This window comes from Lampetra fluviatilis, chromosome 5, assembly GCF_964198595.1.
Source record: "Lampetra fluviatilis chromosome 5, kcLamFluv1.1, whole genome shotgun sequence".
Classification (NCBI taxonomy): domain Eukaryota; kingdom Metazoa; phylum Chordata; class Hyperoartia; order Petromyzontiformes; family Petromyzontidae; genus Lampetra; species Lampetra fluviatilis.
Window position 1 is genome coordinate 14094875 of NC_136279.1, and position 25852 is coordinate 14120726.

General features: G+C 44.1%; 1 protein-coding gene across 3 annotated transcripts; it reads right to left on the reverse strand.

The window, feature by feature from the left end:
• Positions 1 to 1677: 1677 nt before the first annotated feature.
• Positions 1678 to 25827, reverse strand: CLN3 (CLN3 lysosomal/endosomal transmembrane protein, battenin). 3 transcript variants are annotated; one of them, XM_078856851.1, is made up of 17 exons: positions 25594 to 25827; positions 23175 to 23213; positions 23018 to 23065; positions 21871 to 21904; positions 21200 to 21338; positions 20512 to 20577; positions 18814 to 18893; positions 17671 to 17756; positions 16161 to 16233; positions 13757 to 13900; positions 11631 to 11779; positions 10312 to 10361; positions 9593 to 9661; positions 8676 to 8731; positions 6940 to 7033; positions 6180 to 6320; positions 1678 to 5772 (listed from the first exon to the last, which is right to left on the reverse strand). In XM_078856851.1, the coding sequence occupies exons 1-17, from the start codon at positions 25628 to 25630 to the stop codon at positions 5656 to 5658; spliced, it is 1422 nt and encodes a 473-aa protein (XP_078712977.1). In that variant the 5' UTR covers positions 25631 to 25827; the 3' UTR covers positions 1678 to 5655. The 3 variants fall into 3 exon arrangements, with proteins under 3 accessions (XP_078712977.1, XP_078712976.1, XP_078712979.1); XM_078856850.1 differs by having other exon boundaries at positions 23166 to 23213; XM_078856853.1 differs by lacking the exon at positions 23175 to 23213.
• Between the last annotated feature and the right edge of the window lie 25 nt (positions 25828 to 25852).

Genomic DNA, 25852 nt, shown 5'->3' on the forward strand with positions numbered 1-25852 from the left:
TTCTCACTCATCAATGTGCTGGGAAAGGTCCTGGAAAATATTATATATTCAACATCGCCTTATCAGGTGAAGAGAATTCCACAAGACCTACATATCACCCAACCCATGGCACCTGGGTCTGTCCCGTGACCTCCTGTCAGCGAGCCTTTGATACTTCACGTGGCCTCAAAGTGCACCTGACCTGGCACAGACGCCGTGATGTAACCACCACTTAGTGGCGAATGGCAAGTATTATTTTGTTTAGCACGCGTTTAGGTGTGAAAACGGCCTCCTTTCCACTGGTTTATGTCTTGTTTGCCCTCTCGTATCGAGCCTGCTTTGCTGAGTTAGAATCCCACTCACGATCAATACAGTGGCGTTTATCCAAACTGGTCCTGGTTCCCTCCCTAGGTCTACTCAGCCTTAAAATGAATACCTAGTGTGGCAAGTAATGCTCGCTACTGGTGAGACAAAGGCGGTCGGGCATGGCCCTGGTTATCCACCCTTGAGTACATATCATATTTGGTCGTGGAAAATTGTAATAATTCATATATACATTAAAATATATATATTGTTGTTCTGAATGAACCTTATGTTCAACATGAACTGCCATAATACCATTATCAAATTTCGCATGCTTAACCCAGATCTTGTGGCATATATATTTTAATAACAGTGATTGTTGTTAAAACCATGCAAAATAGTCATCTTAAAAAAAAACGTTTGACCCTGGGCTTGCATGGTCATATAGTGTTACATCCTATCATCAAATTGACAATGTAGTACCATGATCATGGGACCTCCTTTGCCAGTACCAAAATATGATAATAGGTTTTCCCCTTTTTTCTGGCAACAAAACAGGTGTTAAGATGTTAAAACACCTAACTGAACCTTTAGTACTATAGTAATCGAGCAAGTACAGAATCACTGAACCGGAATTGATAGCTTGAAAGCAGTTAGCACGGGGCCCTTGAAAGTGTGGGGCCCGTAGCATATGTAGCTACTTTTGCTACTGGGATAATCCGGCACTGGCCATGGGTACTTTTAAAACAGCAACGTGTCTGTTTATGGCCTTTCTGGTCGTCTCTGTGCTCAATAAAGAAAAGAGTTTCACATGGTTGTGCCACTTACAATCATCCCAAGCCATCAAGCCTGTTTTGTTTTCCAACTTCTTATTCTGCTGCTAATTGGCCTTTGCCCAATCTGTTTTTTTCAACTCTCGCAACGTAATGAACACACAAAATAAATGTTTACAGGGAACTGTGACATTCAAAATAGACAATATCACATGGAGAAAACACATTGGAAAAGGCAAATATGCAACGAAGTAACATTGTTCGGGACAAGCGTCGGGCTGGGAATTCAGCGTCAGGGGCGAGTGCTGGGCGTGAGTGCCGCGGTGGGGAAAGAATCATCGACTGGGGTTTTGGTTTGAGGTGACAATTTAAAATAAAGTGTAAACACAAGAAATGGAGAGCGAATTTTATACAATAAAAAGGGCGGAAATCTTGTAGAATTACTTAAAACAGTTTAAGAGGGAAATAAACCCCATTTTCCCCATTTAGTCTATTATTGGTTGAACGCGGTTTTCCCCAACATTGCATTTTACAGGAATGTAACCCTCGCGTTCCGCGACGTCTGTCTGTATACAAATGAGACGTGATTCGATGCATGTGTGAACTTAAGAATTTGGTTTAATCAATGCATTCACACCACAATTTTAAGAGTGTAACCTACCATTTAGAAATGTCTGTCTTTAAACGTCACTGAAAAAGCGAAATCAGTCGGATCAGTTTCTGTAGCTTTCAGCACCTGTGGCTAAGTCGTGTTCACACCGACATTGGGCATCTGTGGCAGTCTGTATGGTGGCACACAGTAGGGATGGGACAAATTGCATCAGCTCGTGTACAGGAACTCGATGGATTTTTGCATTGCAGGACCATTAGAAGTGATGGCTTTGGGATGACTTCATCCCGCAGTGGATAAAAGCTGAATGTAACAAATCATGACATTTTCAGTTTGCCAGCAAGTTCCCATTACTGCAAAGCATCTTCCCCCAAATTAGTCCAATGTTAATAGGTTTACAGTTTTAATTATAGGCAAAAAGAAAGAAACTATTTCCCAGTAGAATTAAGAATATAAACATGAACACTTTCTCTTCATAAAATCGTAACTTTATTTTCAATGCATTTTAATTATCACCGACTTCTTTAATAGCTCAAATGCGGAACCCATCGCAGTGCATTAAAAAGTGAAAGCACTGAAAACCCAAAATTATTGGAGTGGGGGAAAAAAATTTCACACCAATAATATAATTGACACCAAAAATCAAGAACCCCATGTATAATGCACAGCATGTACATAACATGGCATTTATGCCATGTAATGTACATAATGTATGTTTCCTAGAGCAGACCATATAAACGATATAAACACAAGTATATTTCTATGAATGAACCTGAAATGTAAACTGGCAAATATTACACGTTTTGCTTACATTTTAATTTGCGTGAACCAGAAGTCATGATTTCATTGTTTATCGCCTCGTCTCAAGCCTCCCATTTCAGGAAGAACCTCAGATCCAATCAGAGGCCACTCTAAAGTGGAACAATCACCAGCTATCAGCCGTCTCGCCATCAGCATTCATGTGTTCATCAAGATTAAATTACATCACTTCTTACATTTTACACAAATCATTCAATATTATTAACAAAGCGGCCGCATACGATGGCACAGGATATTCCTTCTGATATCTGAGCAGGGTTTTAAATGTAATCTTTTGTTGTTGTAATCTCTGACACTTCAAAATAAACCTAAGAATTGTAAATGTTCTCGTATGTCTATTTAAATCTTGGGTGCGGTAAATTAAGCTAAATACTACCTATGGCTTATTATGTTTTTTTTAAAATCTTGAGTGTCTATTAAACCGTAAGAACCTTGAATCACCATTATATTGGCTCCAAGTCTCAAGCACCTATAGAGCACAGTGATCTTTGGATATCAGGTGATTTATTAATATTCACGACATGCACCTTTGTGAATACAATGAGAGCATTAACCATTGTCACGATACAACGTCATGAATATTAATGAGCTCCCTTGGCTGAAAACAGCGGCCAAGACTGCAATTTATCCTTGGTCCCTGGAACTTGAATTCCACGAGATGCTGCAAATTGCCAAAGGTGGAAAGCATATGTCATTGGCAGTCACTCATAGTTGAGGATGATACTCGATATAATAAAAAAAAAACATTTAAAATACTCAGAAAACTTTGAAAAATGTAGTTCCCAGATGAAATGCATGTGACCAGAATTGCCATGGCACAACTCCACGGAAAAAAAATATGTACACCCCATAACTAATAACGTACGTTTATCCTACGAGGAAGTGCTGCCATTAGCATCTCACGAGTTTGTTTAAAAAAACATAACTTGGAGGCATGTTTTGCCACTTCAATTACACGCCCCTACATCCAGCATGGCATCCCATGTGAACAAGGTCCGCTTGACAGTGTTCATGGTCGGTTTACATGTAATCGTTTGTGATGGCGACAGGCAAATAAAAAAGATGTCTCTTCAGTTATCATTTAGTCATCACAGCAATATTTCAAGCAATCGCGTGTGCGATTGATCGTCAGAAGAGAGCAGCACCCTGTTCGTGAATAACAATTGCACTGGGACACATCAGCCCACTAAAACAGCGACGATTACTCCTCATTCTATATTTACATTGTATTTAAAATATTTTCTCTCTTGGGTCGAATACAGCAATGGCTTTATTTAACGAAGTAAAATTATAAAAAGGAAATTCCAAAATGCATTTGTGGTCATCGTTAATGACAGTAGCACTGGGACACATTAGGGACTAAAACAGTGACGATTAATAGTTTTATGTACATTGTACTTGAAATATTTGATCTCGGAATCGAATACAGCAATGGCTTTATTCAACTAATCAAGTCAAATTATGAAAAGCAAGGGAATTCCAAAAAGGCATTTGTGGTGTTGACAGTTCAGTTAAAGGTGTCAGTTGGCAGTGAATGTGATCATGGTTGTTGATGTTGAAGGTGTTGGCATATATGCTGTTGGTGGTGCAGTTGCGTTGTTTACATGTTTAGTACAACCTCTGGACAGAGCAAAGCCGTAGAGGCTCCCTGGAAAAGAAAAAAAGAATCTCTACAAGGAACACTGTTGCAATGGTAAGCTGTGTTCAGCATACAGCGTTCTGCATAAACTAAGTCATAAGTTAAGTTGGCAACTGATTGAATAAATGTATTTCATTTGCTTTGAGATTTCCAAAAGTGGCTGAGCCAAGATCACAGGCTGCAGATCACGTGACAGACCCGCGAGTGAACACGTGCTCTGCTAGTGATAACCTTGCACACTCATTTATACATTTTCTAAATTTCTGTACATGTTTTTTTCTTTTACAATTAAATATTGTTTTACAGTATATTCAGTATATATGTTTTTGGAAAATAAATTTAAGAACATTAATATTTTTGTTCAAGTAAATATTCCTATCCAGTGCATTTATTAGTAAACACAATGGAAAGTGCCTTTCGAAAGTTCCACATCAATTAAAGGAAGCGTACCAATGTGTCTGAGGAAGAGAGATTTCAATCGGTGCATACTGCCAGCTGCGACATACGCATCAGAAGAAAGGAGACTGACAAAGAAACTGAAACAAAATGTGAACATTGAACAGAGGCATGGAGAGATGCATGATTGGAACTACACCGATACAGAAACAAGAACACATGGATTAGGGAACAAACACAAATCCTAAATTTCGATTTAAAGCTTTCGTGACTGCAGGGATTCATCTTCTTGGTTCTTTCAGTAAAGTCACGTAGAAGGGAAAGAATAAAGTAATAAAACATAATAAAAGAAAAAAATATATGTAATATAAAAAACAAAAAAAAAACTATTTTATTTATTTTATTATGTTTTATTTTTATTATTTTATTATTTCCCTTCTACGTGACTTTACCAAAAGAACCAAGAAGAAGAAACACAAATCCTACTTAGAGGACAAGGGGCGAGACGGAATGATGGCTGATGGACGAGACTGCTGACGGAATGGCAGCCACGACTAAGAGGATGACCACCGCATGGTAATAGCACTGTGGAACGGGCGCAATGGCGATGGCATGGGGAGGCCTTCATCTAGCTGTGGATAGATCATGGCTGATGACGACTGCATAGTACTTACTTGTAAGAAGATTGCTGATTTCGTGAAGCCCATAATAAACACTACTAAGCCATCTGTCTCTCTGTATGGTGGCAAGCAACACAGATTCAACTGCAGTTATATTTGCAGTATAACTAGAAATGAAAATTTAGTAACAGTTGTTATATAATAGTTAAACGTAAAGTACATTTAAGTGTTACACATTAATTACAGGATGGCTTGACATCAATCACCAGAAAGGATCTGCCCCTAATTGAGCTTTCAGAGTTTTTACTCTGTGTCGCAATGATGTTATGATGAGGCGGTGGTGGCCATGTTTTATATCGTGGGGGTTCTGAGGCCAGTAGAGGTGGTGGACATAGTGGTGTTGTGGTTGTGCAATGTTGTTGGTGCTTGTTCTGTCAGCCATTGATGCTGGTATATTGCAAGGTGATGTGTAATGGTCCCTGAAGATTACACTTTTAGAGCCAATGAAGTGAGGGGTCAGAGGGCACATAGGTAGTCGTGGAGAGGAATGGCAGTGGCGCCCGACAAGGCGATGCCCAGCGTGTCCGCCACGCTCGCCGCGCCTAGCGAGAACTCACGGCGACGCTTATCCCTCTGGCACGAGACACGGAAACACGCACAGACACAAGATACATGAGCAGCAAGTGATGAGAATATGAACAAGTGAATTGACAAATAACAACAGTTTAACCAGGGTCCCCACTACCCTGTTGTGGGTGCCTGCCATTGGCCTCTGACAGGCTCAAGCATGGTGGCGTATGTTCAGATATCCCCCAAATACAAACGTCTCATTGAACAAAGAAAATAGCAGACTAGTAAACAAGCATGTGGAAAAAATGAATGTAAGAATGCACCAGTAAACGACTAAATGAATAGATGACTTTATAAACAAGTGAATGCCTCAGTAAATTACACATGTTATTGAGTGAATGAGTAAACAGTGTAAACACGAGCAAGACTGTTCACGAGTGAACACGTGAAAAGCAGCAGCGTTTTAGAACCTCTGCACTGATGTTGAGGAACGTGTTGACATAGGCCGCCCCTCCGAGCAGCCCCTCCCACAGGATTATGGGTAGTGCCAGCCAAAACGTGGGCAGCACCGTGAAGAAGACGAGGAAGAAAAACGCGATGAGGTTGATGACCTGCAGGGGTGGGGGACGGTGCATGCACGACTGTGTGTCGTCGAACGCCAAGTCACCATCAACGCATTCACGCGTTTGTGCTTGTGCTTGGCTTTAGTCACGGCGTGAGCCCATATCGAGCTCGCACTCGCAAATGAGTCTGTCACCATGGAGTAGTTGATGGTTTTATTCCATTTACGGCCTCACCCTAATGATCCTAGCCCTAATGTTAGCAGATGTAGCCGGAGGCTAAGTCCACCTAAGCCCAACCTTCACTGCTATAACCTGAGACAAACATGCGTAGCCCTGAAACAAATAAACTTTGCCAACCCTCTCACAGGCCCAGCACTAACCCTGCCCCTAACAAGTTTAGCAAATCCCTGACCAGCAGAGCACTCACAGTAATAATAATATATTTAACCCTAATAGATTTAACCCAGGAACACACATAACAGATAACAAGTCTGGAAATTGTACTTCTGCACTAAATTAAAGGCCATTTCTTCCTGAAATTTCAGATTTTAATGATGAATGGTGTAAGTTGTTGTAAATAATAGACTTCAACAATGCAGTCCCTTAGCTCTTTTGTTACAGATGAATGACACAAAAGAGAAAAGTGACGATGAGTTAGGCGAGTTACCTGCAGCAGAGCGATAATCCAGGTGCGCGAGATTCGGATCCACTGAGCTGACGAGCGAGACATGAATACCCCCAACTGATAGGTCGCCTGGTACCTAACACACACACAGACACACACAAAAATAAACACCAACATCCCACACGAACGCTTATAGATGTTTAGGGTAAGTGCTGTCAGTGAGCACCTATTAAGGTCGACGAGGTGCATGATGAGGGGGTGTGGCCAGCCCCACGCTCGATTGCCCTCGTCTCCCAAGTGTTCGTGCTTACACATTGCATCAGGTACTCATTAAAGGCCGGGTTGTCCTCGGAGCTGTACAGAACGAGTTATGACACTGCTCACCAAATGGTATTTTCCATGGCTGGGAATCGAACTGAAGTCACGGGGTTCATATCACAGTACACATAACCACCGTGACGCCGCTCCACATATATACAATAACAACTACTGTTCGCCACTAAGTGGAGTGGCGGTGACGTTACCACGGCACTTGTGCCATGCTAAGTACACTTTGACGCCACGTGAAGTGTCGAAGACTCGCTGGCAGGAGGTCACGGAACAGACCCAAGTGCCATAGGTTGACTTGAGATGACTGGCAGATGCACCATGTTCCCCTCTGTGCCACCTCTCTGAATTTTAGCCACTCAGCACATTGGTCATTGCTGCGAGCATTGCTTTTCCACCCACCGTTGTTACTGGAGGGTGGACTGGCTTCACAAACCTCATACAAAGAGGCTGATCTTGACACCGCTGGTACGAGTCATCGACAAGTCCAATCACCTCCACATCTTTCTGTATCACATCAGTCCATCTCTCTTCTCTAGTCCGTGCTTCGCCCATTTAGCCCCCTCTATCCGACCAAACAGAAGCTGCTTGGGCATGCAGTGGCTAGGTATGCAGGCTACATGACCCAGCCAATGCAGCCTCGCTTGCCGGAGGAGCTCACTGATGGGACTTTGTCCAGATTTTTCAAAGATCTGTGAGCTCCTCACACAATCCAGTGTGGTTAAACCAGAATGGATCATACGCAGGCTAGCCTGCATGTATACACATACTACATTGAGACGTGTAAAACAAACTTTTTTTTTTTATTTCTAAAATTCAAAATGTATCCTTGCTTAAACAAACATAAGTTGGTGCTAATCATCACCAGGGGTGACAATTCCACAATCCCATTGCAGAGGCGGGTCTGCTTGTTGATTTCCTACAAAGTAATTCTCACTAAATATGATCTCCCATCCAAGAATTTAAGTCATGGCCTCATGAATATGACTCGAGCATTGTAACCACAGCATGATAGCCACATTCGCATGCACATTCATACATCGACTAAGCTAGGAGCAATTTTCAATGGACCGTCACGAATTAGGGTTGCTATTCTATTGAAACATCTATTATTGTTGACTTAAAGCTTTCGTGACTGCAGGAATTCATATTCTTTGAAAGACCCAAAGAATATCTACGATTGTGTTAATGTGGTGTAAGTAGCATCTTTAACTGCTGCAATTTCAACACATACATATTGAAAATAATCAGTCTTTACATGTGTAATGTTATGCATGTAGCATGAGCTTGAGCATAAACTGTAACTAATGAATGTGGATTGACAAAGAGCTTTAAATTATTATCATTATCATTTGACATGCACTTACATATACACATCCACACATGCCCAAAACATGAAAACACATTGATATTCATACACAGTAAGGGGTGGAGTGTGAATGAGGTCTCACCAGCGGTACTGATCCCCATGACTCAGGTAATAGTTTGGGAAATAGAGCAACTCAAACTGTAATGAAAGAAGACACAACCACACGCACATCAGCCATGGGAGCAGCCCCAGGCAGCTCATAATCAATCTAACCATTGATCGTTGGAATTAAACCTGACGGAATAAAATAATGAGTGAGGTGGCTACATAGCCCAGGCATCCAAGCATTCAGCACCATATTCTTTGGGGTCTTTCGGTAAAGTCACGTAGATATGTTCAAAGAAATTAACAAATAACAAAACTACGACGTTTACCCCTCTTCCTGATGACGACCGCTTGTGTTGCGATCGAAACGTCGTCGTTTTTTGTTAACTTCTTTGAACCTTTAAGTCAAGATTCATTCAGCGCAACGAAGATCCTGGATTCCTATCTGGGTTTCAGCCACTCGCGATAAAAACGCATCCTTTAGTGTGGCAGATTGATGGTTTCAGCCCCGACACACAAATGACTGCGCAATAAAACATCGTTTAATTTTTGTGAAATCTCCTTATGTGGAGTGTTCTCTATTGATGGGTGAGGCAGTACACAACTGTAAGTAAAAGTTGTCAGTAAAATCGTAGTCAACAGCGAATCATGTCGTCGTCACTAACAGCAGTTTGTACATATTGATGGTGTTTTGCAAAGGAAGCTATTTTTGAATGGTTATTATTACATTAAAAGGAGACAAAAAAATTGCTGACATTTAAATGGAGACAAGGGCTCTAGACACTAACACGTAAGGGTTCTGTATACTATCAATGATCATGTCCCGCTCTGATGGTCAACTACATGTGTATTTCTAGTATTCTTGTTGACAAATGAAGAAGACGTATAGTTCCTCAACTCCAGAGGAATGCGTTTGTGTTGCGAGGACCAACGGTCCCTGACCGGCAGACTCACCAAGCCCTGGTTGATGAAGTATTCGGCAAAGTACACAAGAGCAAGGGGGATGGTGAACCTCAGCAAACTCTGGAGACACCACCAAAAGCAGCATTACCTTCATTGCAATTACCACAGCAGCACGATTGTCACTAATGTCATCATGCAACTAGATGGCGCTGTGCTTACAGCGTTCAATTAGCCTTTAAAAATGCAACAATACGTCAACATTCATCATTATTATACAATTTACGATATATACAAATGGTACACTGTATTTAACATTCTTATAAACATCAACACGATATGATTAACAGTATCAATGTCATATTCTTGGTTATTTCAGTAAGGTCACGAAGAAGGGAAATAATAAAATAATAATAAACCAATTTAATTATCACGACGTTTCGATTGCAACACAAGCAATCGTCATCAGGTGTGAAAACCACAGCAAGAAAATTTGAAATGCCATTACAATGAAAATCATAACTAGTTCAAAATTACTGTCACCATTGTCGATATTATAATGACCATCAACAATTTCACAATCACATCATCACCAATATCATTATTATCAACATGATTAATATCACCGTAAACATCACCTAAATTAAATCGATTTCTTCACCACAAACAATGAAAACTAAATTCACAATAACATCATCATTGACATCTGCTACAACAGCATAATCAACATCATCTCTTATCAGCATCACGTTGTCACTTTCATATTCTCTCACCTTCACAATAAGCCACTTATCCTTAAAGGAAAGAATGTCATTTTCCAAACCTGTGAACAAAAATATGACGAGTGACTCCCCACTTATGGTTTCAAGTTATGGCGATTCGACTCAAGAGGGGGTTGTTAGACGAAATCATAAAAACATCTAAAAGTGCCCCAATGCAATGCTTCACCAACAACTGATAAGCAAGGTGGCCCGAATTATGAACTGGGCCTTGTTGGGGTAGGCACCAACAGGGCCATGCAGCCTACTAATAGAGGGCCGCGTCGCCCACTTAACCTCTGAACCAGTTATGGCATCACGGGTCATTGCAAATCAGGTGGACGGTTATTGGTGTCTCTCAATTAGTTTATTTCACGAAAGGCCCATTGAGCTAAGAAGCACTTTTTCAATGGTGACATGGTCAAAACAGTAAGCAGGTTACATGGGAAGGGTTTACAGGCAATGCATAATACAGAAGCAGGGACATGTTATAAACATAGCAAATAAACAATAATAAGAAACAACCAGAACTATGTGCAATGTTAAGGTCAGGTTTGTGTATTTACGAGAGAAAAAACACGATCCCGAAGTGAATACAAATAATAAAGAAACTTTACCTTGGAATAGTAAAACCTAAGCCTGCATTGAACCTATTTTTGTTTTTAACTATTGTTTCCCTCCAGCTGTGGAGGGAAAAGATGGGGTAGGGGCGGGGTATGGAGTGGGACACGCCGGACTCGGTGCCGCGTGGTTCTCGCAGCATTGTGACAAGGAACGAGTTGTTCCGGTTCCGTACCAAAAACAGCTCAGCACGGCTCGGCTACAACTTCTAATGGCCATGGAAACATAGCAAGTAGACTTGGTGTTCATTTTTCTTGGGGTTTTTTTCGGTAAAGTCACGTGACTTTACCGAAAAAACCCAAGAATATGAATCCTTGCAGTCACGAAAGCTTCAAATCTAGAATTGGTGTTCATTTATTGAAGTGGCTGAGTTATTTAGAGGGCTCATAATGTTGGAGAACTAAATTTCCACCATTGAGATCCTAGATTCATATCCAGGTGTCATCCACATGTAAATTAAACTGGGTTCTCAAATATAATGGGTTGATCACAAAGGACTGCACAACAAAGCAATTCCGTTTTTAAGTTAATTCAGTCCGGCTCAGCTTTGAGGGCTGACATTTGTAAACATATTGAATGACCGACACACAAGGTGACTCACGATTTACACGGCCTGATTTAGTGTCCTCGAGTGTTGAAGAAAAAGGCCAATGAAAGAAACTTGCGATTGAATTGCTCTACTTTCAACTTGTGTTTTCCCGTCGTAGTTTTACCATAGTGCTCGTTGTTGGGGTCAGGGGCCAGATCATCGGAATCTGTGCTTAAGAGTGGCCGTTGAGACTCCTCCGCGGGCCGCAATGAGCAAGTGTTGCCACATTCTCTTTGGCTCCATCCGGGCGGGAAAACCAGCAGCAACCAGTAGCTGCACACACACACATGGACAAAGATCCACTGTGTAGTCTTAACAGACTGTTGGGGAAAGTGCTGTTGGTGAGCACCTATGAAGCAGAGGTCGCAAACGGGTTTTGATTCCTTACCCGTACCCGGCCGCACCAGGGTCGCAATCGGATACCCATACCCGTACCCTACCCGATACCCGGCTACCCGTACCCGGCCGGGTATCGTGTAGGGTACGGGTACGGGTACCCAATTGCGACCTCTGCTATGAAGGCCGGCCCGGCACACGAGGGGGTGGGTGGCCAGCACATTGCCTTCGTCTCCCGCGTCGCGATGTTTACACACCGCACCAGGTTCTCATTTGAGGCCGAGTTGATACACACACACAGACACTTACACAAAAACAAAGAATCCCCAGTACAGCCTTCACGGACTGTTGGGACAAGTTCTGCTCGCAAGCACACACCAGCAAACAAATGCAAAATCATGTATGTTGAAGTTCGTTTGTACCGTACATAGCCAACCGTGCTAATAGGAGGTGCGGGGAAAGGACAACAACCTAAACACAAAAAGCGGTTGTAAAGAAATGAGTTATCAATCTAAATTTAAAAGTGCATAACTCCAGTGGCTTCCTAATATTGGAATAGTGTTCCAAATGGCTGTAGAAGCACATCAGAAAGCGTGTGATGCAGTGACTGCCTTTGTGCGATGACTAGTTAAAAGCCTCTGCGAGGATGACCGGAGTTTAAGTGATAGTTTATATTCCCTGATGAGATCAGCAAGGTTTTGCTGTTCATTTCTGGCAAGCACTTTGTGTGTAACGAGTGCAACCATATAATGTGTTCATTTAGCAACCAGAAGCCAATGTAGCTCAGCGAGCACTGGATGGGCATGGTCGGATCTTGCAGTACCCGTCACGACACGTGACAAACAGGTTTGTAAATGCTGCAGCTTGTTAATGTTTTTGGCAGACGTCCCATAGAGTAGTGAGTTGCAATAATCGAGCTTTGTCGATGCTATGCTGCATGCCACCATGTTGGCTATGTCACGACTCAATAGCGGTAGAATGTGTTGTAGAGCCCCGATATGAAAACTGCAGGACCCGACTATCTTTTGCACGTGGTGATCAAACGACATATTCTGGTCGAGTATGGTGCCGAGGCTCTTTAAATGAGTAGAAAAATTAATCCTGGAGTAAGCGACCACCGCACCCGATCCTCCCACAATTTTTTTCGCCTGAGCCTGAGTGCCAACCAGCAGAACCTCCGATTTTTATGGATTAAAATCATGCACATCCTGTACTTGTGAGCACAAAGATAAAGACAAAGATCCCCCGTATAGCCTTAACAGACTGTAGGGGCAAGTGCTGTTAGCGAGCACCTATGAAGGCCGGAACAGTACACGAGGGGGTGGGTGGCCAGCACCACGCATTGTCTCCCCAGTGGCGATGTTTACACACCGCACCAGGTACTCATTTCAGGCTGAGTCGACCTAGAGGAGACCCAGGACCGGTTCAGATAATCGTCACTGGTGTTGGCCGTGAGTGGAAATCGAACCCGAGTCGCCAGGTTCATAGCGCAGCATGCTAACCGCTACACTACCGCTCCCCACATGTGAACACGCACACAGACACACACACATGCGCAACTTCACAGAGGCACATGCACACACAGACATATACACGTGCTTGTGCACATATGCACACATGCTCACACATGCGATTTAGTGATTTCCATGAAACGGAAACACAAACGTTTTATACAAGAATCGATACTCTTTACAAGAACATTGTGGTGAATGTCGAAAATCGAAAATAATTTATTTGCACACGCACAATTGTATGCGCGTTATCATGCGTATAATCAATAATAATCAATTAATTGATGCATGATTACAGGCCCACTGCAAATGATAACGTTACAGGTGATGTCATTGGTGACTGCTGATAATGCAATTGACGACGGCAATGAGGAGGCCGCTGCTGTAGGTGCCACACTCTCACCTGGCAGCCATGAGAGGGGGCACGAACAGCATGATGAACAGCGTGGAGCTAGGGCTGAGTCCGGCCTGGGTGAAGCCCAAGTACGAAAGGGACCCAGCCAAGCCGGCCGCCCCCGTGCCCGAGGACCAGAACCGCAGGACAGAGCTGGGAACACACAGAGATGCATACAGAGACACGTGCACAGGCACGGAAACGTGTGGTGGAGACAACGGAACACTCTGGAAGACGCAGAACTCACATCCCAAATCACCAGTCATGGGATCAAGCTTGGGCAAGCAGGAGAGACAGGGACGAGATGGCACGGACAATCACAAGTGAATCAGCGGGAGATACGGCGGTACAGGGTACACTGGCATATGTGGAGACAAAGCAGAATAGGGGGACACACACATGAAGATTTGGATATGCAATGCCAAAGTGACAGAGGGAGACATGAGGACAAGCAGGGATACCAGGGAAATAAAGATGGATACAGGGACACTCGCCGAGGAACGGAGATGCAGGAACATGACCGGATGTGGGGACATGTAGGCACAGACAAACAGAGACACATGGGTCGACACAGGGAGGACCCAAGTAGGTATAAGCCTACATGGGGGTATGAGGGATGCAGAGACACTAAGCCACAAGGAGACACATATATTTTTTATAGATGTGTAGTGAGTCCAACTGAGTTTCAGACGTTGTCTTGGTAGCAACACTATTTATTACATCAACTCCACACAACATAGCGTAACCTACACTTGGGTGTTGAACGCCCATCTAGCCACGCTACGGCAGAACTAGACACGGTCCCACTATCCCGATCCGGACCACGAGCTGGGTCCCAGACCGTGTGGCTAGAGGCTTCTTCAACCCGACGTGGATCTTCATCACCAACAACCCGAAGAACCCCGAGCCCCTCACGGGGCCCCGTTATATCCCCCTGGGCTGGGGCTGGCTCCGCCCCTCGCCCCGCCCACCTTCTAGAACTCTCGAGCTCTTCCCCGAAGGCTCCCGAGAGCTCCTTTATACCACGTGACCGCCCATCGGCCCCCGTCCACCGGTGGCCCCCCTCCAATATCATCCGGTCACGTATCGGCAGGTCAACCAGCGTATCGTGCCCCAACGTAACCCTGGCTGGCTGACGCTCAGTCTCACTCCCTCAACGGGAGCCCGCACCGCACACTGTACGTGGTGCTTCTGCGCTAACCAGCGCTCACCCAAGCCCCGCTAGGGCTGGTACTACGCCCAGTAACCGAGCTGCACATAATGACAACATATTATCAGCCGTGGCCTCGCAAGCCCGGTACCACACACAGTGACATTCACAGTCACCACAGATGCACAGAAATACATGGAGAGCCAAGCGGACAAATTGAGACACACGGGGACACAAATACAAGGGGACATGCACAGAAACACATCGGGACACATGGAGTCACAAGAGCCGTGTTTACACTTCTGCCTCGCAGCTGGAAGGGCCAGGGAGGCTCACGAGGGTAGTATGACCAGATTATACGTCTCTCTCGGAGAGTAGGTATTCCTTTATAAACTGGTATAGCCAGTGACGTCATGTTACCATGTGCCGAACACTTCTAGAGGAAGAGCAACATGACAGCTGGAGAGAACGCCAGGGATGCCTGTTGGTGTTATTGTTTGTGCAGGAGTCATCACACACATAATAAACACAACAAGCGATTGTACAACACAAAACAAATGACAAGTAAAACATCACTTCATAAAATAAGACCAACAAATACAACAGATATGACACAATAAGAAAAATCCCAGAAATTATTAAACAAATAAGCCAATAATCTAATTCGATAATCTAATTAGATGATTACACCGATATTTCACATCACTTCCTGTGGAGTCTCGTTTGGACGAGTGCATACCTGTCAACCCCTTATCAGTGCCTACCTCATTACAGACCAATTCAGACCTTATTGTTCATCCCATGCCCTTATAAATATCAACGTTCATCCTACAAAGTCCCATTACAAGGGAAAAACAGGTCCGTATGCCGTATGGAACTGAAAACTCTATTTCCGTGTACAAGAATACGGGTAACCCATATGGGTTCACAGGTATGCGATTGTCGGAGGAGATGTGAAGTTTGCTGCCCAGGTCAGTCTACTTTAGCCCCCTGGTTTTGTCGGTCTGCATGCTAGGGGATAGTGTTAACATTGCTCAGGGGGATCACAAAGAGGCCCAGAGGAAATCGTGGCTATATGGAGACACAGCAATAGGTGGAGACAAATGGAAACGTGGAGACAAAACGGGACACATGGGGACACGCGGAAACACAAGAGAACATGTTGGGATAAAGAGACACATGGGAACACAATGCATTCCCTGCCAACGCTGCACCAGGGATAGATATTCAAGCCATGGGGAAGGAGTTTGTGAGAGTGTTCACCTCTTGAAGTGAGCAGTGAGACTCAAGAATGTGAGTTCGCCCAACCCCGAAGAGATGCTTGCAAACGTCACACCTGCACATGCCCATCACAAGGGAACAGATACGCAGGCAGTAATCATACCCGCCAGCACAGTCTGCTTTGCTAAATCAGCAAGTTAATGTACTTTAAACAAACGTGAGTGGGTAAGTGCCCGCATCCCCCACAGATTAAAGGGCTGGGCTGAATTTCGAAAAAAACGTATCACTAACCCCTAGTATGGCAAACTGCCAAAAGTGAGTTTTGGCGCTCTTAGTAGGGAGTTCTTGAAAGCCGGTGTTTATTATGAGACGAATGAGGTGCTACACATGATGGAAGCATCTAAATTGGCGATTTATCTAGTCAAGGTCACTTTTTTCACTTCAGGTTGATATATCCAAGGTTACAGCTTGAAGGGAATTTTTTTTTAAAGAAGAGCATCATCTGTGAACTCAGCGGGCACCAAAACCCCCAGGTGAAAATTTCCCAGCAATATCCGAGATAGTCGGGCAACGGCTCTGATTGAATTGGCATGGAATGGAGCTGGTAATTTACAGCATGGCACTTACAATGTAAATTTCGTAGTTTGTTGAGCTGTTGCATTGTTTTTGTGAAACAGACAGCATGTGCGTGATAAGCGTCATAAATTGCAAAATTGCTGCTATTCGAAGATTTCTGAAAGGCTTATATTGAGTAAACTCCAGATCAAGAACTTCTAAGAAATCTTTATACTTACTTTAAATACAATAGCAGTTATGGGACAGTGATATTCCTCTATTGCAATATAAGGGATGGATCCCTTGAGCACCCAAACATTGTTATTTTATTGATATTTACCAGAGCAAATGCATTGATTTATATTTTTGTTATAAATGTAGGGCCCTGTTTAAAAAGCTTGAGATCCCAGGATTAACACCGCCTCTGGGAAATTCCTCGATCGGTGAAAACCCGACAAGCCAGTTGTGGAGATTGTTTCACCATTCTTCTCACGTTGGTAATGGTAGGTCTGTGAAGGCAGTCAAGGACCTGGATATCACTCACCACTGATGTTTGAAATGGCAGTGCTAACCACTGTTCCACCACTCCCTAGGTCGTTTACAATGAATACTATAGCCCATAAGTATAATTCATGTGAATAAATTAACATAAATTATTACGCTCAAGATGCACAGATCAAATTGTTTTCGCATGATTATTACATATTTGTACACGTTACTACAATTGCTGCACAATTGCGAACATTTTAATTCCTGAATTGGAATTGTGATTCTGAAACACGAAAATAATTCACTGCAGGGTTAAATATTATGAGCCTACCAAATTTGTATTAGAAATTATTGTAGAGTTATAAGAGTTCTCTGAAGGCTAAAGACTATTAATAATGCCTTTGTTAAGATCTTTGAGACTTATGTAATCATCCCACTCTGGCCTCCTGTGTCCACCTTTTGTCACCAGTCTCCCAAGTCTCCCTCTGTTCACTGACATGTCTCTCACCGATGATGCTCATGATGACGCCATTGGATAGCGCGACGATTAGAAAGCTGGCAGCAGCTGTAAGCACGCAAATAACTACGCGAAACCTGTAACACATGCATGCACATATACAACAATACGTGAAACAAAGTCAGCCACAAAGATCCCCCCCAGATTGTTGAGGCAAGTAATGTTAGCGAGCACTTTTTAAAGGCTGGCATGATACACGAGGGGGTGGTTTGGCCAGCACCATGCTCAGGGTATTTGATAGGTTTTTATTTATGCAAATTACATGCAATTACCACGTTAACGTTGCATTTTGATGAAACGCGCAATAAAAATGCATAAAGGAGATACCAACAAGGATTACTTCTTACATTTAATCGGTGTGCTTGTCAATTTGACACCACAAGAAATAGTGAAGGGCCAACCACACATGGTCACACGGTGTAAAGAACCATCAATTAAACTCAGTTTCCTCACGATACGTACTTCAAGTCGTGCATTTATTATTTTATTCTTCATTAGGCTTCACCAAAAATAGCCTCAGTGGGTGTCATGGCTCTTTTTCAGAAGGGTCCTGCCAAGTCTTTGCAGTTTGAGATGATGATTGCTACGTGTAATCTCAAATGAGTAATTTGCAGGTATTTCTTCAAATTTGGTAAATTTGGACTATGATGCTGGCACGCAATAGCCCACTTGTGAAGGACATCACATGATCTTTAACGTCCACTGTGAAGCAGAGGTGTATTTTCATGAATAAAAGTAATCAGGGTAGCTGCTGGATTAGAACCGTGAATCCACGCAACAAGTGGCAAAAGTGCAAAAAACTAGGCCATGTCACCACCAAAGAATCAATCGATTATGAATCAATCGATTATTTATGCAAAGGACATTCTGTTACGTCTGGTTCATGGACAAAATGAGAGAGAACAAATTAAAAACAATAAAATGCAAATATTGATTCTTGATTCGATTTGTAAGTCCAAATTGTGACAATTCATTCAATCGAGGAGAGGGCAATCATTAGATACCTAATCAAGGAACACACGCAGGCGTTATGGATTAAATTAGCTGGGTCACTGACAGATGGATCACCTGCACTCCCCACTGTGCCAATGCAGTACACGCACGTGCTCGCACACGATGCATGAACACAATCACCTGTAGGCAATACGGTGAATGAATAACGGAGCCGTGCTCTTGATGAGCAGTGTTGGTAAAATGTCCGCCAGGAGTATCACCTATAAAACAAAGACATAAAACGGTATTAAAGAAAAATTGCATTAACCAGCTCTTTGCATGCAGATAGGTATGCAGGCTGCACATTCCATCACTGGATTGATGTGGTAGTAAAACATGTGGGAGTGAGATACCAACCACCACACTATAATGGACCACCTAAATGTAACTTCAAAATGTGTATTCTCATTAACAAATTTTCACTCATATGGGACAGCCCAGGGCACACAGTCTAGGTGTAGGGTCTACAGGAGCTGTTTGCTTTTTTGGGTACATCTACCAATACGTACACTATCATCTATGCTTCACATTAACATCATTGGTCACTGCCATCAACATTCCACAATCAGTATTCACACGCTCAACAAAATATGTCTACCACCCCAAAGATGTGACGATGCCAACACCAAGCTAGATGCATACGGAAACCATGAAATTCATAAAAGACTCGTGGGCAGGAGGTCATGGGACAGGACCAAAGTGTTATGGGTTAACAGAGAGAGATGACTGGCAAACGATACCAACTATGCTCACCACTATGCCTAATTGATGTATTGTATGCATCTGATGCTCTGCTCATTGTTGTGAGTATCACCCCCACCCACCTTCCATTGTTGCTGAAGGGCAACTGCCTGAAAATTCCCAGCAGTGCCTTTTATGACACCCCCGCCTACCCAGGGCACCACTTTAGAAGCCAGTGTAAAGTCCACTTAGCTCCAAGTCTTCTTTGATCATTTCAGCTCATCTTCCAAGCACAACCCATGCCCATTTATCCACCTCTGAAAATGTCTCTAACCTTGGTAGTACCTTTGCTACAGAGCTTTCTTTTCAGACTATCCACATATCAGAAATGTCAACCCTTTTTGCTGCTGAAAACCAAATTCATGATTTAGCTTCCCTAAATCCCTTTCGACAAAATTTCAGATGGTCCTGAATGCTACCACCAGGCTTCTGACTCAAACCCAGATCTAAGAGCACGTATCACATTGTATTTTATTCCTTCACCAAATCCCAATTCAAACTAGAATCGGTTACAAAATCACCTTCACTGCTACTAAGATCCTTAATGGTCTAGCTCCAGTCTATCTCTTTCCTCTCATTCTACTCTGATATTTGTACACTTTGCTCCAGCAGCTTAGGCCTCTTAGTGAAGACCAAAATCAACCTCAAAATTGTGGGGGGGGGTCTCTTTTCCTCCCCTGCCAGCCCTGGTGTTTGGAATTCTCTCCCCGGGTTGTCGGCGCTGCTGGTTGCCTCTGTAAGTCCCGGCTTAAGGCTTAAGCGCTTCTCCCCGGGCGTAAGACTTGAGCTTTCCACCCCTGGCTGCAAGAATTAGATATGTTATTGCCTCAATCATCACACATCACAAAACAATTCACCATCTGCATGGGGTTACAGTGCACAAAATGGCTTCTGCGTGGTTTGGCTATCTCAGGGCTTTGTTTATTTTGTCATTTTTATTTTCTGACTATGCACAGTTTATGTGAATATGATTGTCCTGAAAAGTGCATTGAGATGTTTAGCTATTTAAATACGATATACATCAACAATATGACGAATATACAACCCAGCCTGAACAGATAGTGACACTTATACATACATACACACGCGCTCTCTCACCGCAGTTGAGTGTGGGTTGCAGTCAAAGCGGTTGGATGAAATCGGCTCCCAACTCTCAGTATGTGTCTGCAGGAGAAGAATTGACACTCATGAGCTCATTATAATGGAAAAAAAACTCAATACATCTGTAGTGACTGCCTTGGAGATGTAACTTCTTGGAGGCAATTCTTTAATGAAACACCGATCACACTTTGTACACTTTATACAATACACACCCTACACTGTTACACACTCTCTGTATCTCGCGTAAATGCAACTCTACACTGGTTGCTAGCCTACACACAACGCTAGCCGTATGACAATACACATCCGTCAATATGTTTTTTTCATTTGTGCTTATGTACCCCTGACAGCGCAGTATGACCAAATAATTTGTTTCATTAAAATGAGAGGAACTATGGGAAGAGTCCCATGAAACGTGTTGCTTGGAACTGGTTGTTATGCTACAGGGGTCCATCGCACACCATCTCTGCAGCAATACGGTAGTGTATGGCGGCGATATTGCGTGTGGCAAAGTGAAGGCTTAAGGTGCAGTGTATGGTACTTATTGATGTAAATTAAATAAGGCATATAATAGTGTGCAATTTCATGAATGGTGAAAGGTGTAGTTTACGGTACTTGTTGTACACAGTATAACTTGTATGGTATTCTGGCACATGGTAAAATGCATATGGTAGTGTGCTATTACCGCAGGTGATGTGTCGTGCATGAAGCTGCTGCTGCTGCTGTTGGTGTGCGTGCTGTTCCCTGCTTCCTGCTGTTTTAAGATGTCATGGGCAGCGCTCAACATCACCACGTATGCAAAGTTGTTGGTGAGACCCAAGATCCTGTAGAATAGGCATTTAATTTACTTACTTTTCATCAATATAACACCCATTCATTCAACAATTCAGTAATTCACGTACACATTCATTAACAAGGTGAATGGAACAATTCTAGATTTGAAGCTTTCGTGACTGCAAGGATTCATATTCTTAGGTTTTTTCGGTAAAGTCACGTAGGTAAAACATCAAAATTAATAAAAATAAAATAAAAATCACGACGTTTCGGAGGCAACACAAGTCTCCGTCATCAGGTGGGACCGTCACAGCCGGATTAGCTGCATATCTTGATGCATATCTTGATGCATATCTTGATGCAGCTAATCCGGCTGTGACGGTCCCACCTGATGACGGAGACTTGTGTTGCCTCCAAAACGTCGTGATTTTTATTTTATTTTATTAATTTTCATGTTTTACCTACCTGGTGACTTTACCGAAAAAAACCTAAGAATATGAATGGAACAACTCTTCTCAAGGTTCCATATGGGCACAAATGGGAATGGAATGCAAATGCTCTGGAGTTTTTCAATTGACTCACCAAAATCCTGCAAAATTCCTCCAGTCTCGCTTTCCTACACACAAACACGACATTCACAATTTGCCAGGTGGCTCATAATGGCTCTGTGATGCCACTAAGCAAATTTGAGGGCCTGTGCTACACCCCAGATCTGCACATCTCCTTTAGGATGATGGTCAACACCATACTGATACCGCATCTCTAATGTTCCAAAATCCATTTCTTCTGCCTTGCCCATCCTACTGATACTCCCTGCCCCCCCGCCCCCTAGCTCGGACCAGGCCTACCCCAAACCCTCCTTCACCACTCCCACCTGTCCTCCTGTCACCATAACCACACCAACACTTTTAGCAACCCCACTCTTTATTTTAACCACTACAACCTTACGTATAATTATTGTAAAGCGCCTTGCACTAAGGCGCTATATACATCTATATAAGATGTCTCTAATGTGTTCATAACGGCCACGAAGCCAGTTCATCTTGCAGCCAGCGTTTAAGCCCTGGGAATGAATGCCTTTCTGTTTCAAGGGAATCAAAGGACTAAGCCAAAACCACCGCGTTCACCAACTTGAATCCACATTTGAGTCACTTGTGGAATAAACAAGGTCCTTAATGGGCTCAGCCAGGAACCTAATTCGCAGAAAAACCTACCCCATGTAAAGCTGGTGTTGCATTTTATTCAAGTTGAGCCAGCTCTTGGGGCTCGTCAGGCAGATACAACGATTCAACCAATTCACTCACCAATACGGCTGTAATAAGTGCAGCCTAGTGGCTGTATCGGATAGAGACTTAATGGGGGTCTCTGTGTGTCAGATGGAACGTTGTGAAATATTGCCTCATCTTTCCAGCAGATGTCAGGTGAGTGGCCAGGAGATCGCAATACAGAAATGGATTCTTCAGCCTATCTGTGCAGATCTTTTAGCATTGTTTTTTTCTCTAGGTACTCCTAATTCCTACCAGAAAAAAATAAATTGGTCACATCTCATTGCAGGACCCTCATAAAAACGTGTCTTGTGGGAGGCTTTTTTTCTGGGTGAAGGGCATTGTAGTTTTACTATAACAGAATGTTAGTTCTCCGTTCAAACTTGTAAAGTAATAATGAGATTGCGCATTGGTCAAAATAATCTATGAGCATGAAAGCACAATGTATAAATCTTAGAACTCACTTTCAGCTACATTTTCAGCATCGGACACACCAGGAAGGGTTTCAGCTCCTAAAACATTCAACAACAATTAAACAACGCATGGGTGAGATTGTGAATAGGTAAAAATAAATCGAAAATGTTCAATACAAAATGTATGAATATGACTCACTGTCAGTACCATTTGCTGCATCAGACACAGCAGGAAGGGTTTCAGTTCCTAAGACATTAAACAAAAAATAAAAAATAAACACTTAGACAATACCTTAAAAACTAGACTAAGTGCCCCAAATATAAAATGGGTGCTGGGCAGTGTTTATCTTGATTTGAAGCTTTCGTGACTGCAGGAATCCATACTATTTGGTTCTTTCGGTGAAGTCACGTAGGTAGAATTTTTTTTTAATAAAAAAAAATCACGACGTTTCGATCGCAACACAAGCGGTCGTCCTCAGGCGGAAAAAATAATCTAGCAGTGGAAGTGCTAAACCAGCGAGAGAGCTGTTACAACAAGAGGTTATTTACGTGGCGATGGGCAAGTAAGTGGGGTCTGAGCTGGAAAGGAATTCCATCCGCGGACGCAAGCACTGCAGTTGTGTTGTAACAGCTCTCTCGCTGGTTCAGCAGTTCCACTGCTGGATTATTTTTTTCCGCTCGAAGACGACCGCTTGTGTTGCGATCGAAACGTCGTGATTTCTTATTTTTTGTTTTATTTAATTTATTTTTTCTACATACGTGACTTTACCGAAAGAACCAAAGAGTATGGTGTTTATCTTCTTTCACAGCCGATCCAGTGGTGGGAATTCCACATTATTATGGCAGAAGCAATTATAGCCATAATAAAACTCCTACAGTATATACAAAAGTATCGATGGTACATACACTAATTTAAACTTGTAAAGTGCAAAGTATGTGGTCACTCTCGAAGGGAGAGAAATGACTCAGAAATGCGAGAGGAGGAACCGCTGACAAGTGTGATGGCAGCAGCGAGGCAGTGGGCTGGCGCCAACAATTACCCAAGATCTGCAGTCCTCTACATATGAAAGTATTGTTGGCCAATTAATGCGTGTTTCACATGTGGGTCGAAACCCGAGAACCAGGAGAAAGGGCTCGTCCTCGCCAAAGGATCGTAGAATGTCCACCACTGGTTCTGTAGGGAAGTTACCAGATGAGCATCAACATCTCATTGCTCATTTGGGCAGCTCTGTGATTTTTTTCTAAAATGAGGAAGTATAAATAGTAACAAAGATCCCTCGTACAGGCTTAACAGACTGTTAGCGCAAGTGATATTCGCGAGCACCTATCAAGGCCAGCACGGCACACGAGGGGGTGGGTGGCTAGCACCACGCCCGGCCGCCTTTGTCTCCCTAGTGGCACAGGAGTTGAAGAGCGTGCATTGATTGATTCAGACACGGCAGTCGAATACAGCCTCCATCCAGCAGCGGAGTTGTGCACTGTGACGACGACGCACGACGACGCATGACGACACCTCGCTGGTGGTGGCGGTGGACACAGAACGCGTCGGGGAGGGGGCGGGCAAGGACCGAGGCCACCACCGCCGCCAGCACCACGCGAGCTGATGCGCAAACCCGACACGAAGACGTCAGCGGAGACGAGAAGTGACGTTCACGGCCATGAGCAGCAGCAGGAGCAGCAGCAGGAGCAGCAGCAGGAGCAGCAGCAGGAGCAGCAGCAGGAGCAGCAGCAGCAGGAGCAGCAGCAGCAGGAGCAGCAGCAGCAGGAGCAGCAGCAGCAGGAGCAGCAGCAGCAGGAGCAGCAGCAGCAGGAGCAGCAGCAGCAGGAGCAGCAGCAGCAGGAGCAGCAGCAGCAGGAGCAGCAGCAGCAGGAGCAGCAGCAGCAGGAGCAGCAGCAGCAGGAGCAGCAGCAGCAGGAGCAGCAGCAGCAGGAGCAGCAGCAGCAGGAGCAGCAGCAGCAGGAGCAGCAGCAGCAGGAGCAGCAGCAGCAGGAGCAGCAGCAGCAGGAGCAGCAGCAGCAGGAGCAGCAGCAGCAGGAGCAGCAGCAGCAGGAGCAGCAGCAGCAGGAGCAGCAGCAGCAGTAGCAGCAACAGTAGTAACAGCAGCAGCAGTAGCAGCAGTAGCAGCAGCAGTAACAGCAGCAGCAGCAGTAGCAGCAGTAACAGCAACAGCAGCAGCAGCTGCAGCAGTAGTAGCAGCAGTAGCAGCAGCAGTAGTAGCAGCAGTAACAGCAGCAGCAGCAGCAGCAACAGCAGCAGCAGTAGCATCAGTAGTAGTAGCAGCAGCAGTAGCAACAGTAGTAACAGCAGCAGCAGTAGCAGCAGTAGCAGCAGCAGCAGCAGTAACAGCAGCAGCAGTAGCAGCAGTAACAGCAGCAGCAGCAGTAACAGCAGCAGCAGTAGCAGCAGTAACAGCAGCAGCAACAGCAGCAGTAGTAACAGCAGCAGTAGCAACAGCAGCAGCAGCTGCAGCAGTAGTAGCAGCAGTAGCAGCAGCAGTAGTAGCAGCAGTAACAGCAGCAGCAGCAGCAGTAGTAACAGCAGTAGCAGCAGTAGTAGCATCAGTAGCAGCAGCAGTAGTAACAACAGCAGCAGCAGTAGCATCAGTAGCAGCAGCAGCCGTCGTTACCGTCGGCGTCGAGGCGATGGGGTTCGATCGTCTCCATTGCCGCCTCTCTCTCTCGCTCTGTGGCTGTGCGTCACGCCACCACGGGAGACTGCGTTGAGATCTCCTCCACAACCACCACCAAGGCGACCACCACCACCACCACCAAGGCGACCACCACCAAGCGAACTCAGCCCACACAGGACCCACGACGACTCCGTGCGGCTCAACTCGACCCTAAACACTGCGCATCGATTCCCCGTAGCCCCTCGATCCGAAGCGA